The following is a 13858-nucleotide window of genomic DNA, read 5'->3' as shown; positions in this document are numbered from 1 at the left end:
TTGAAACATAATCAAATGATAATTTCCACTTTTTAAAAAAAAAACAATTTCAGTGGTTGATTTGGAAGAAATATGACAATCAATAGGCTGCTGACGATGCCAGTTGATAATACAAATAACTCTTCGAATGCATTTAACAGGAAAAAAACGCACTTATGTAATGTTAGAAGTGCAGACCTAGTAACTAAGTGGAGAATTTTCTCAGTATAACTACGGTATGTTTAAATGTTGGATATTTTTTGGGCTCTGTCTCGATCTCGGGCATCTTGAACCTCCCAATCTGTACCCGGGATCATATTGATGCCAAATCCTTGGTGGTTCACTATAAAGACGGATATCGCCGGGCAGCGGAACACGAATGAGTCACGGTACCCCTGCAAAATAGTATCCCTCAGGTTGCTGTTTGATTCTAGCAAATGTCCCAGCATAAAATGCATTTCAAGAATTGAATTTGCGGGCATTTTTTGTCAAAATTTCAATTCGCGCCTGCCCGTCGGCTTCTCAACCCGACAACTGCTTGACAAATAGACCACACCTTGTATTGTACAAAGGGAGGAGGAATATAATAATCGCTGAACCAAATTAAACTTATCCAGACCCCTTTTTACAGTTGTGCTTCAAGTCGCCTGAAGACTACCAATTTGAACCCCTTGCTCCTGTCTGAGTTCCCTTCATTTCGGATTTCGTTTTTCCGAATTGTCAACCCGTTTAAGACTCACACCTGCTTCACCCACATCACGTTCTCAGGCCAGGCATGGTTGAATGGCCAGCCGTACATCCTCAATCGCGACCCCGAGATCGTGTACGCCAAGTAGTTCCGTCGCGTCAAAAAGTCCACCAATCCTTGGACGGCACTGGTTTTGCTGATTCCTGGCCACTCTATGAACAAATACCTAATATCCACCTCCTCAAACAGTCTATGTGCGCCCTCTAGTGCCCATATTTCGTGTCCCTCAATATCCATTTTCATAACAGCTTTTTTGAATGTTACAACTTCAAGAAGGTTGTCCATGAGAATCGTATCAACGGTGTCCTTACGGTTGTCCGTTTCACTCAAAGTAATGATGTGCGACCCTCCAGCGTTCTCGAACGGACGGAAGAATGTGGCTTTTAAGTAACCATTAGATACCGCGTTATTCACAATAGTAACCTGGTCCTCAAAGTGCCCAAGCTTGATGGACTTGGACAGACGGACGGCATTATCCCAGAGTGGTTCAACTGAGACCACAGTGCGGCCATTCGCCGCCGCGGTCAATGTGAAGACACCTAAATTTGCTCCAACGTCAATTAAATGCAAATCGGGATCCGAGGCCAGGAATTCTTGCAGTTTATTTGTCATGTAGGACTCCCATTTTCCGGTTTCTTTTAAACTCTTCGATACCCATGCATCTGAAGAAGTGTCGTAAATACAAATTGGAGTTTTTCCTTTCCAAGTGTAGAAATCGACGCAGTCAAAGTTTGCAGAGGTATCCACGGTTTTGATGTCAACAATCTTACAGGCATCTTGTTTCAGCGGCAGAGGTGATGCTGGTACTACGTGTGATGCGGAGTAGTTGTTGATTGAAGCTAATACTATGACGAGGAACAGTGAAAGGAGGAGGGCCATTGTCACGTAGCGCCGCCTTGTGGACATGGTTCGGACGTACGTGACCACTGAGAATGACGTCATGGTGTAATCGTCCTGAAATTATAGAAAGACAATGCATCAAACAAAAAATAAAGGTGGTTAGGTGTTCCGAGAAAACCCACATTTGGGCAATGAACTGTTCACATACTTTGGCAGACCACGAGTACACGGGCCTGATATCACAGCCGCTTAGCTCAGTATTTATATATAGATATAAGGTAGAACGGGGTAATTGTAGCCCCGGTTTAATTGTAGCCGGCCCTGCCTATGATATTGATTGATATCCCCATGCATCAAACAATGCAGGAGCTACAAATAACCTGGGGCTACAATTACCCGATTCTACCCTATGGAAACAGATGACTACTGCTTCTAATTTACTGCTGTTTGAGGAGCGCGATATGCGTCTTACCCAGGCAATCAGCGAGGTGATAATTGTTTCTGCAGTTTCCATGTCAACAATGTAGATCTAATAGGAATACGCATGATTGCGTCATATGTATGGCCACACTGAAAAATCAGCAAGGTCAATATTATTTGTCGTCGGGATATACACGCGTACTGTACATGTGTTTTGCGAAAGAAGGAGAAGTGCAAGCGTTAATACTAAAATCCCTTTTGTATGTTTAGGAAAATAGTCGTCGGACAGAGTATGGGTTATAAGAAACAACAAAGGGCTCTTTTGTGTAAGGGTATTTAATCACTTTTGTGGCAAAGATTCGACTATGTACTTTACACCACTTGAGTGTGACTATATAGTGCTCTTGATATCACAAGACGACACGCAGTTTATATCAGAAAAAAAAATGAAAAAGAGAGCAGAACGATCACAACATAATCAACAATTGTGTCTCGTTCTGCAACGTATCATAAGCCCAACCACCGCATCCTCGAAAATCCGGTCAGTCGTATCCACCTCCCCTCGCACACGTTACACGGTCGATTAGTGCCGAGTGTTGCCTGGGCTTCAGGATGCAACCACTGTGGATCGGGGAGAAGAAGAGAAATTGAAGAGCAAGAGCATATTCCATAGCCCTGACTGACAGTTGGAGACTGATGGATTCCGGGATCCTTTAGAGATCAGTCATGTTGAAGTGCTGATAGTGGACAGGGGGAAATAGAGATCCACTTATTGGTGACCCCGCTAGCGTTGGCAACCTGCCGTCTGGAAGCGCAGATACTGCCACGGGCCGGGGAAACAGAGATGCAATTATTAGAGATCCCGTTTTAGTGACCTGCCGTGTTGAAGCGCTGATAAATGCGTGGAAATAGATAATTCAATTACGGAGTTTTTGCCAATCCCCCGAAATGTCCACGTCATCATATTTGGATCTCAGGGGGAGGCCAGTCCACTACGTCCGTATTGTAACTCCCCGCCAATATGCTTACCTCACACAAACCTCAAAATTTAAAATCCCTGACTGGAAAGAATTTACAATCCTCGATCGGAAATGACGTAGTGTGATTGGTCCTAACTTTCGGACAGCCTACCCAAATGGCAAACGTATTGAGCAAATTGATTCACTCACTCACTAAAGGTCCACCGCAACAAAAGGGCACTATGTATTGTGGTTTTAACACCTGCTGTCGACCCTTATGCCATTTTCAATAATATGGATCAATAGCATTATACACCTTTCCAGAAATGAGGCGTTGAGTGTCCGAAATAGTGATGTCATAAGGGGAAACTATGCCTTATGGTGGAGGGACAAAGGAAATAGTCATGGTTGACCAACACACTTGAATGCCTTTAATGACGGACAAGGGGGAAAAAGTTAGTTCCAATGCAAGCCACCAATTTCGGGAAGCATGTATACATTGACGCGATCTTTGTTCGTGACTTATATGCAGAGTAGTGTTTCTTTACAAGTCGAATCTTCGAATGATAGTTACGCGTTGTATTTTTGAGTGAGGCTTTTGAATAATTATCGTGATTTGTGTTACGATATACCATTGGTTTGTCAACAAGTCTTGAATTTTGTTAACTTGCATTGACGATACTCTTAACCATAGTACCATAAGCTGCGCGTACACCACGAAATATTGGTTGACCAATTGCACGTACACCACCACATTGCCGCGACAAATTGGTTCAGCAATCCATTGCCGATTCAAATTGCCGGGCGAATTTGCCCGGCTTGTTAAAAGCTCGGCTTTGTCGTGGTGTACGCGCAAATGGATCGGCAATTAGCTAGTTAGATGGTTCGGCGACAGGCGGAGCTTTCGAAATGGCGCTTTCTGCTTATTGTTTGCGCGCCGTCTGCTGCTGGATTTTATAACTAGCTGCAGCGCTGGTGTACGCGCTTGGTGGATTTTCGATGGTGCGGTATTGGTTCGCGAACCAAGATTGGTGGTCCATTTTCAGGTGGTGTACGTGCGGCTTTACGATAAAGGGTAAGGACTAACCGCGTGCCAAAGTTTGGTTATTGTCCAGCGTAAGGACCCTGTCTGGAAGTGAAGACAGCAAAGTAGTATAGGTGCTGGCTTTCAAAAAAGAGAAGACAAAATTTCATGTTATCATTTTATCAAAATTCACAATAAAAAAATCTGTATACAATATATGTAATTTGAAATATAATCAAATGATAATTTCCACTTTTAAAAAAACAATTTCAGTGGTTGATTTGGAAGAAATATGACAATCAAGTCCAAGGATACTGCATCAGTCACGACCAACTTTTCATCAGAAAGCGTCACCACCAGCATATTCAATGTTCAGTTCCAACCTGTACCAGTCCAATGCACGCCTGTCATGGTCAGCAGGGAAGAGACTAGAGAAGCAGGTCCAGGACAGATTGCCGCGAAAATTTATAAATAGTTCGGGAAACTTATAACATCCTCTTGCAGCATCCTCTTGCAAACAGGGCCTACTCCTTACGCATCTTTCTGATTGAGGGAGTAAACATATCGAGGCCACATATCGAGTGATCGATGGCCGGATTTGTCAGGATGTCAAGCCAGCTTCCCAAACTATTTATAAATTTTCGCGGCAATCTGTCCTGGACCTGCTTCTCTAGCCTCTTCCGGTCAGCAGTGGTCAGCTTAGCGCGATATGGAACATTCTTCCGAAACTCAAGCGAGGGAAGATTGCTCATTAGCATATCTCGCGCACTGCTCCTTCTGGTCAAACATAGTGAAATCGTAATGGAAAACGTCTGGCTGTGCGCCAGACAAATAAGTGAAGTGAAGAACTTCTACTTGCGCGAGACTGCTGTGATAAAATTATCATTGCAGAGACTCCGGTGACGTACACATATATTTTTTACAATCAAAAATGCCCTCAAAAGACGACATGGAATGATTATTTTATTGATATTTCCTACTATATACCTTCCAATTATCACTTTATACAAATAGATCGGCGTTAGGTCGCATGCTTTTCTTTCCTGGTGACACTATAAAGCAAAATAGTTGCAACCCCGTAAATGCGCTATAAGTCCAATAATAAGTGACGGTGACCCGTTATAAATGTTTCGCCAGCTTCGATTTTTTGCCGCTACGCGGCGCGTTGGGCCCTTGCGTCGAGTATCTGCTTGCCTTTCGCGAACAACACGCAAAATCAAAGTTTAACAATGGGAAAACTGACAATGTTATAAAGACGGGAGATGTTGTTCTAATACACTCGGACAATGACAAGCGCATTCGTTGGAAACTAGCAGTGGTACAAAAACTCAATCATGGAAATGATGGACTAGTAAGATCAGCAGTGATCAAAACGGACACAGGAATCACTAACCGGCCGATAACCAAACTCTACCCTTTAGACCTTTAGAGGTCCATTCTAAGTGCTGTGAAACTGACGAACAATTACAGCTGCAAAATGATCAAATTAACTTGGATTTGTCAAATAATACAAACACGCAGTCGCCACGACTGGTCCGCAAAGCCGCTGAAAAAGCGAGGAATAAGCTAAAGGACTGCATGGGCAAGAACTTTGCTCAAGGAGCATTGGATTTACTTAATGACAATAACCAAGTGATCGTTTAAGATTGACATTAATTGCTTTTTAAAGACACTATATACGCCTCTCTTTAAATACGTCTATATATTCTTTATCTGGTACTGATATTCTACATTTTATGCAAATTGTGACATTGTTTATAATTTTTCGCTTCTATCACTATTATATCATCACTATTATAATTGACGAGTTGCACTTAGTGTTGAACGCCTTAATAAGCCTGGTTTTACCTCTACTGTCATCCATTATCAACTGGCATGATGTAGTTTTACACAAGGGAGGTTAATAGGTATGTTTGAGTACTTTGAATAAAGTCATTGCGACAATATCATGCATTTTGTAGTCCAGTTTTCATGATCACATCATGTACAGTAGTTGGTAGGGTAGGCATTTTTTCCTGCACCTTAGAGGCATCACGTGACATAGTTATAAAAATAGATACACACGTGGAACTGTTTATCTGTCACATTTTTCGCTGGAGTTCAAAATGGCGGAAGAGCCTGTCATTCAGCCTCAGTGGCAGGCCTATTGGGATCATGATATTTCTTTATATCATGGTCTTATTCAAGTTCATGAGTATTCTAAAGATAAAGATCGAATGAAGGAGGTCATACGGTCGTATGAAATTGCATGCAAGTTCAGTGTGTGGCACGAAGCACTAGACCATCATTTCTGTAATAATAGTGTGGGCTGAGAACTGCCCCCCCCCCCCCTCCTCCCTGAGACCTCATGTTTTCCATGCAGATTTGGGAAAAGAGGGGTGTGCCCCCCCCCCCCCTCATCATGGCCCTGGACCAATGGACCATGATATACGGACCATTATATACAATCCAAAACATTCATTTTGTTACATTCATTATGGTTTACCCTATACTAAATGTTTCTGAACTGTCATTGCGCTAAGCACGTGTTTTTGTTGCCGGAAGACTTGTCATCGATGCTCATTCGTCGAGCCTTAATTTGGAAGAACCAATGAAAATTGAGAATGACGTCATGAATATAAATTAGTATGAATATTAATCGACTATGCCTCTAAGGTGCAGGAAAAAATGTCTTCCAGTTGGTAGTTGCAGTAGTTGTTTGTTGTTGTTGTTAGAAGTATAAGTAAGTAGGGAATTCCAGTAAGGCCGCATCATAGTTTACTGTTAGCAACAACAACAACACTGGAGACATTTTACACAGAAAAACAGTGGAAATTTTATGACTCTGAGTAACATATCATCTATCAATATCAATATACCACTGTCGCCATTGACGTAAATATAGATAACGCCCGGAGATTTTACTCACAAACCAGCACACCATTTACACCAAACCCACAACATACCAGCACCCACACAATCCGATTTTTATACCTCGAACAGCCCGCGCCACGGGTATATGCTAGTTCGTTTAAATGCAACTAATTACTGTAGACTGTGTCATGATTACTTTAATTGCAATTTGTGAATTAATAAGTTTGAGATTGGTTTGGTTGACAATAAGTTAGCCCCTTGAGTATTGCCATGTTTGGTGAGGTATTCACTTTAAGTATAGATTCTAGTTCTCAGATTGTTTACTTTGACCTCCAGCCTCAAGACGTATCTTATGATATTACAGCCATCTGTTCTTGTGATTAACTTCTTATCACTTGCACTTCAAGCGTAAAGCATATGGTTTTAACGGTTCTAAATAAACACAACGCAATAGCCCTAAAGAATATAGGTCACATCATCTGAATGTCACGAACAGCCTGCAACTTGTCTTAGATTAAGCTCCGCCTACTTACTACAGGTTAACCAATCATCTGCATGCACTATTATCCACCGGTCCTTCGACCCATGAAACTTCGTTATAATAAACAGTTAGACTTTAGCGTTCATAGTAAAAACATAAGTGTTGTTCATTATCTCTCAACCACGTGCTCTTGGACACACGGTACCCCTGCAAAATAGTATCTCTCAGGTTGCTGTTTGATTCTAGCGATATGTCCCAGCATAAAATGCATTTCAAGAGTTGAATTTGCGGGCATTTTTTGTCAAAATTTCAATTCGCGCCTGCCCGTCGGCTTCTCAACCCGACAACTGCTTGACAAATAGACCACACCCTGTATTGTACAAAGGGATGAGGAATACAATAATTGCTGAACCAAACTAAACTTATCCAGACCCCATTTTATTGTAGTGCTTAGTCGCCTGAAGACTACCAATTTGACCCCCTTGCTCCTGTCTGAGTTCCCTTCATTTCGGATTTCGTTTTTCCGAAGTGTCAACCCGTTTAAGACTCACACCTGCTTCACCCACATCACGTTCTCAGGCCAGGCATGGTTGAATGGCCAGCCGTACATCCTCAATCGCGACCCCGATATCGTGTACGCCAAGTAGTTCCGTCGCGTCAAAAAGTCCACCAATCCTTGGACGGCACTGGTTTTGCTGATTCCTGGCCACTCTATGAATAAATACCTAATATCCACCTTCTCAAACAGTCTATGTGCGCCCTCCAGTGCCCATATTTCGTGTCCCTCAATATCCATTTTCATAACAGCTTTTTTGAATGTTACAACTTCAAGAAGGTTGTCCATGAGAATTGTATTAACGGTGTCCTTACGTTTGTCCGTTTCACTCAAAGTAATGACATGCGTCCCTCCAGCGTTCTCGAACGGACGGAAGAATGTGGCTTTTAAGTAACCATTAGATACCGCGTTATTCACAATAGTAACCTGGTCCTCAAAGTGCCCAAGCTTGATGGACTTGGACAGACGGACGGCATTATCCCAGAGTGGTTCAACTGAGACCACAGTGCGGCCATTCGCCGCCGCGGTCAATGTGAAGACACCTAAATTTGCTCCAACGTCAATTAAATGCAAATCGGGATCCGAGGCCAGGAATTCTTGCAGTTTATTTGTCATGTAGGACTCCCATTTTCCGGTTTCTTTTAAACTCTTCGATACCCATACATCTGAAGAAGTGTCGTAAATACAAATTGGAGTTTTTCCTTTCCAAGTGTAGAAATCGACGCAGTCAAAGTTTGCAGAGGTATCCACGGTTTTGATGTAAACAATCTTACAGGCATCTTGTTTCAGTGGCAGAGGTGATGCTGGTACGACGTGTGATACGGAGTAGTTGTTGATTGAAGCTATTGCTATGACGAGGAACAGTGAAAGGAGAAGGGCCATTGTCACGTAGCGCCGCCTTGTGGACATGGTTCGGTCGCACGTGACCACTGAGAATGACGTCATGGTGTAATCGTCCTGAAATTATAGAAAGACAATGCATCAAACAAAAATAAAGGTGGTTAGGTGTTGAGAAAACCCACATTTGAGCAATGAACTGTTCACATACTTTGGCAGACCATGGGTACACGGGCCTGATATCACAGCCGCTTAGCTCAGTTTCACAGCACAGAAATATTTTGAAAAAAAACATCAATATTAGCCTTTATAAGGTAGAACGGGGTAATTGTAGCCCCGGTTTAATTAACAATGCAGGAGCTACAAATAACCTGGGACTACCCTATGGAAACGAATCTAGGTAAAAAAAGCAACGGAAAAAAAGACAACGGTAAAAAACTGAGACAACGGGTAAAAAGACAACAGGTAAAAAATACAACGGAAAAAAGACAACAGGTAAAAAAAGCAACGGAAAAAAAAGCAACGGAAAATAAAACCAACAATCTAAGTAAAAAAGACAACGGGTAAAAAAGGGAAAGGAAAAAAGGCAACCATCGGGAAACCGGATACGACAGAGGAAATCGCCCACTCTATGACATAAAGTGCCGGACAGACCGGGAATTGAACACTGGACCTCGGATGTGTGGTGACAGGCGCTGATGTTTCCACTGCACAGCCGGAACTCCGACAGCCCTATCATGCCTAGAGCCATAGAGCGCTGATGTTCCTCCCTTTAATGACGCTTTGTTGGCTAATAAGATGGAACCCTTCCTCTGGAAATGAGGCATTACTGAATACTAGTAAATCAGTACAACTAATTTGGCTGTAGTGTGTTAATTGGGTCCTCTTTGAAAGTAGTCATCTTTTTTTCCCGTTGTCTTTTTTACCTAGATGGTTGTCTTTTTTCCGTTGTTTTTTTTACCCGTTGTCTTTTTTACCGTTGCTTTTTTTACCTGTTGTCTTTTTTCCGTTGCCTTTTTACCGTTGCCTTTTTTACCTGTTGTCTTTTTTACCGGGTTTTTTTTCCGTTGTCTTTTTTTCCGTTGCTTTTTTTACCGTATACCTATGGAAACAGATCGACTACTGCTGTTTGAGGAGCGCGATATGCGTCTACCCAGGCAATCAGCGAGGTGATAACGGTTTCTGCAGTTTCCATGTCAACAATGTAGATCTAATAGGTATGGCCACACTGAAAAATCAGCAAGGTCAATATTAGTTGTCGTCGGGATATACACGTACATGTGTTTTGCGAAAGAAGGAGAAGTGTAAGCGTTAATACTAAAATCCCTTTTGCATGTTTAGCAAAATAGTCGTCGGACAGAGTATGGGTTATAAGAATCAACAAAGGGCTCTTTTGTGTAAGGGTATTTAATCACTTTTGTGGCAAAGATTCGACTATGTACTTTACACCACTCGAGTGTGACTTTATAGTGCTCTTGATATCACAAGACGACACGCAGTTTATATCAGAAAAAAAATGAAAAAGAGAGCAGAACGATCAGAACATAATCAACAATTGTGTCTCGTTCTGCAACGTATCATAAGCCCAACCACCGCATCCTCGAAAATCCGGTCAGTCGTATCCACCTCCCCTCGCACACGTTACACGGTCGATTAGTGCCGAGTGCTGCCTGGGCTTCAGGATGCAACCACTGTGGATCGGGGAGAAGAAGAGAAATTGAAGAGCAAGAGCATATTCCATAGCCCTGACTGACAGTTGGAGACTGATGGATTCCGGGATCCTTTAGAGATCAGTCATGTTGAAGTGCTGATAGTGGACAGGGGGAAATAGAGATCCACTTATTAGTGACCCCGCTAGCGTTGGCAACCTGCCGTCTGGAAGCGCAGATACTGCCACGGGCCGGGGAAACAGAGATGCAATTATTCATTATACTAGCATTGTACCCGTAGCGCAGGCAGGTTCAAATGGGCTATACCTTGAATAGATTGAATTGCAATGAAAATCTAATGTCGGCCTCCAAATGGCTCGAACCAATTGCACTATCAGTCACTACTATAACTTTAAAATGCGTGCTCCTCCTACATGTAGCAAGGTCTCGGGCAAGGCACTTACTCGACCGGCAAGCTAGAAGTTCAGCACCGTCAGCAGCTCCTTGATAAGGCCATGCCAAGTTGGGAGTGCCTCTTCAGATACATCAAGTATTGAAAGCTATGGTGAGTACATAAACAGACCATGGTAACCTTCATTTGAAAATCCCTTCATAATCAAGGGCGAGCTCTTGCTAACACAGCACCCATAGACAATAGCCCACCAATTTGACCCCAGCTCCTTACTGCGGGAAAACCCAAGTCAAGCAACCAAAAGTACCAAAAATACATTTTTGTTTACATTTTAACTGGACACATACGTTTGTTTACAATTTCTTTCCCCGCGAAATCTCGAAGATTAGGTGACCTGCAATCGTGGATTGAAAATAAGATTAACCTTGGTTCAGCAGGTCAACAGGTACAAGCTGTTCCAATCATCCCCCTACAGCTAGCCGTTCAACAGGTAGTGTTAGTCACCCCACAGGGAGTGCAGGTAATTGATTAATCCCCTGCATAACTGAACGGCTTGGCTTCTGTGAGTGGTGAGGAGAATTGACAGTGTCCGATAAAAAATCCCTCATTACTGCTCCGTTGAAGTAAATTTCAGAAAATAAACATAACGTTGCATCAGGATAACATATCACCTGCAAACGTGCAAAATTTCGAGACGAAACACTACCCCCAAATGGCACTTTATCGAGCCGCCTTATAGTATTATGATATAGATACCAGCAATGGCAGGCCTAGCACACTCTGTTTTGAATAGAGGGAGACTCCATCATTCCTATTGTTTGAGATTGGACAGGTGTGAATTAATCGAATGTAGCTAATAAAGGCACTGGAAAAAAAGGCACTGGGAAAAAAAGGGGAAAAAAGGCAGTAGGTAAAAAAGGCATTGGAAAAAAGGCACTAGGTAAAAAAGGCACTAGGTAAAAAAGGCACTAGGAAAAAGGCACTAGAGAAAAAGGCACTAGGTAAAAAAGGCACTGGGAAAAAAGGCACCAGGATAAAAGGCACTGGGTAAAAAAGGCACTGGAAAAAAAGGCAATGGAAAAATGGCACCAGAAAAAATGTATGGGAAATCTGAGAAATCTCTACTACATAGATAAAAATAAAAATAAAAATTTCTATGTGCATTCCTATGTGTAGTTTTTTTCTACATCAACAGAATACTGGGTGGTCCAAAAAAACGGAACAGCCTTTTTTCAGTACCCTCCGACCAGAAAAACTAGCTTGGATAGGCAGGGAATCCTTATAAAAAATGATACAAAGATCATCCGATTTGGTCCAGTAGTTTAATCAAATTAGATTCATTTTCCCTCACCAACAACCTATTTCTACAAGATACAATAGTTTATCACAAGAGTGGCTATTGACATCTAGCAAAACATTCTTGATGAGTCTTATTGCAGTTTTATTGGTGAAAAAGACTTGGAAGAACATTACACATAGCACATTACTCATATAGAAATGCACGGGGGGGGCACCCCAAATGAATTTTTAACCTAGAGATTTCCTGGTGCCTTTTTTACCTAGTATAGCGATTTCCTGGTGCCTTTTTTCCAGTGCCTTTTTTACCCAGTGCCTTTTTTTCCTAGTGCCTTTTTTACCTAGTGCCTTTTTTCCGTACCTTTTTTTCCAGTGCCTTTATTACCGTCTACCGAATTAATCTGGCAATTAGCCTCCTGTGCATTGGTGCATGCAAACACTAAAATGTTTGGTTTTTGCTAATTTAGGGTCAAATAAATCAGCCAAAAGTTTTGAAAGCTTCACAAATGATTGTCGCAAGGAAGTACTTTATGATAGTTTGCGAAATTTTGATTAATTCTAGGTGGAAAGTAATATTTTTCGCATATTTGTTGGGAAAAAAATTGAAAATCCTCCAATTTTCAACCCCCCTATGGACACTATGAATTTTTTTCCAATAAAGCTGAAATCTTGGGAATATAATCCTAAGAGTTATATCAACCACGTCTGAAGTCGGGAGTTTGTATCAAATGTATACAATGTAGTTTCGGAGCTAGCGCAGCTAGAAAAGCCCTCAAAACCCAATTTCTCAGGAATTTACACTACGGGCTACGAGTGAAGCATTACAGATTTACCAACATTTTCAACCTATAGATGCACCCATCGAATTTCCATCCAAATCACTCCAAATTTTGCCAGTAAATACCTAGACATATATAGAATTGTGTCAGAAGTCGGGAGTTGGGATTATTTTAACACCCCGCCCAAAAAAGCCAACTTTATTGATATTTCCTATGCATTTTCCATTAGGCTTGCCAGGACCAATTAAGCAGGTGCACTAATTGGCTTGATTGGCAAGGCCCGCAATAGCTGGTAATGTAGAGATCCCGTTTTAGTGACCTGCCGTGTTGAAGCGCTGATAGATGCGTGGAAATAGATAATTCAATTACGGAGTTTTTGCCAATCCCCCGAAATGTCCACGTCATCATATTTGGATCTCAGGGGCAAGGCCAGTCCACAACGTCCGTATTGTAACTCCCCGCCAAGACTCACACAACCCTCAAAATTTAAAAGGAGGTTAGACTTACCGTTTATTTTTATCTGATAAAAATTAGGAAGGTGAACAATCTTGGCGAAGCATGTGCGGTGCTGCAAGGTCTCTTACACGGCTTTGGAACGTCGTACTTGCCTCATCAAACATTTATCTAAAATATCGTTTTCTATTTTTTTTCTTTCATAGAGGTTAAGTAAATCCCACGAGACATAAATAGCATATCAATGGGGTCAATAACAATCTCCCAATCATTCAAACTATACTCAGTCTGGGGACAGACTGGTTTTTTCAAGGGGGGGGGGGGGCATGTACCGTGTGTACATGAAGTGACTTTATTGTCTATCATAATTGGTAAGCATGCGCAGTACAACAGGTACATATAAGGATAATGTATGAGATGATACAGGATACTATAACATCCCCCTTTCTCAGCCTCAACTAAGAACATGTTAGTATCAAAATAAATCAATTAATAAAGAATGCAAATGAAACATGGGTTAAGTAATTCAGTCAAAAACAACAAACGAGAATGCTAATATAAAAATAGTTGCG

The 13858-nt window shown here is 41.9% G+C and overlaps 2 protein-coding genes across 2 annotated transcripts; both read right to left on the bottom strand.

Moving 5' to 3' along the window:
- Positions 1-12: 12 nt before the first annotated feature.
- Positions 13-1676, bottom strand: LOC135500641 (uncharacterized). Its single transcript, XM_064792208.1, has one exon. The coding sequence runs from the start codon at positions 1667-1669 to the stop codon at positions 716-718; it is 954 nt and encodes a 317-aa protein (XP_064648278.1). The 5' UTR covers positions 1670-1676; the 3' UTR covers positions 13-715.
- A 5550-nt stretch (positions 1677-7226) lies between these two features.
- Positions 7227-13424, bottom strand: LOC135500624 (uncharacterized). The gene is made up of 2 exons (XM_064792172.1): positions 13341-13424; positions 7227-8817 (listed from the first exon to the last, which is right to left on the bottom strand). The coding sequence occupies exon 2, from the start codon at positions 8803-8805 to the stop codon at positions 7852-7854; it is 954 nt and encodes a 317-aa protein (XP_064648242.1). The 5' UTR covers positions 8806-8817; positions 13341-13424; the 3' UTR covers positions 7227-7851.
- Positions 13425-13858: the final 434 nt, after the last annotated feature.

Source organism: Lineus longissimus, chromosome 16 (assembly GCF_910592395.1).
Source record: "Lineus longissimus chromosome 16, tnLinLong1.2, whole genome shotgun sequence".
NCBI lineage: Eukaryota > Metazoa > Nemertea > Pilidiophora > Heteronemertea > Lineidae > Lineus > Lineus longissimus.
Note: the sequence above shows the minus strand (reverse complement) of the source record. Positions and strands in the feature narration are given on the sequence as shown.

Bases quoted from the DNA above. Each gene is read 5' to 3' on its own strand.
- LOC135500641 (XM_064792208.1), bottom strand. From the start codon at position 1,669: ATGACGTCATTCTCAGTGGTCACGTACGTCCGAACCATGTCCACAAGG.
- LOC135500624 (XM_064792172.1), bottom strand. From the start codon at position 8,805: ATGACGTCATTCTCAGTGGTCACGTGCGACCGAACCATGTCCACAAGG.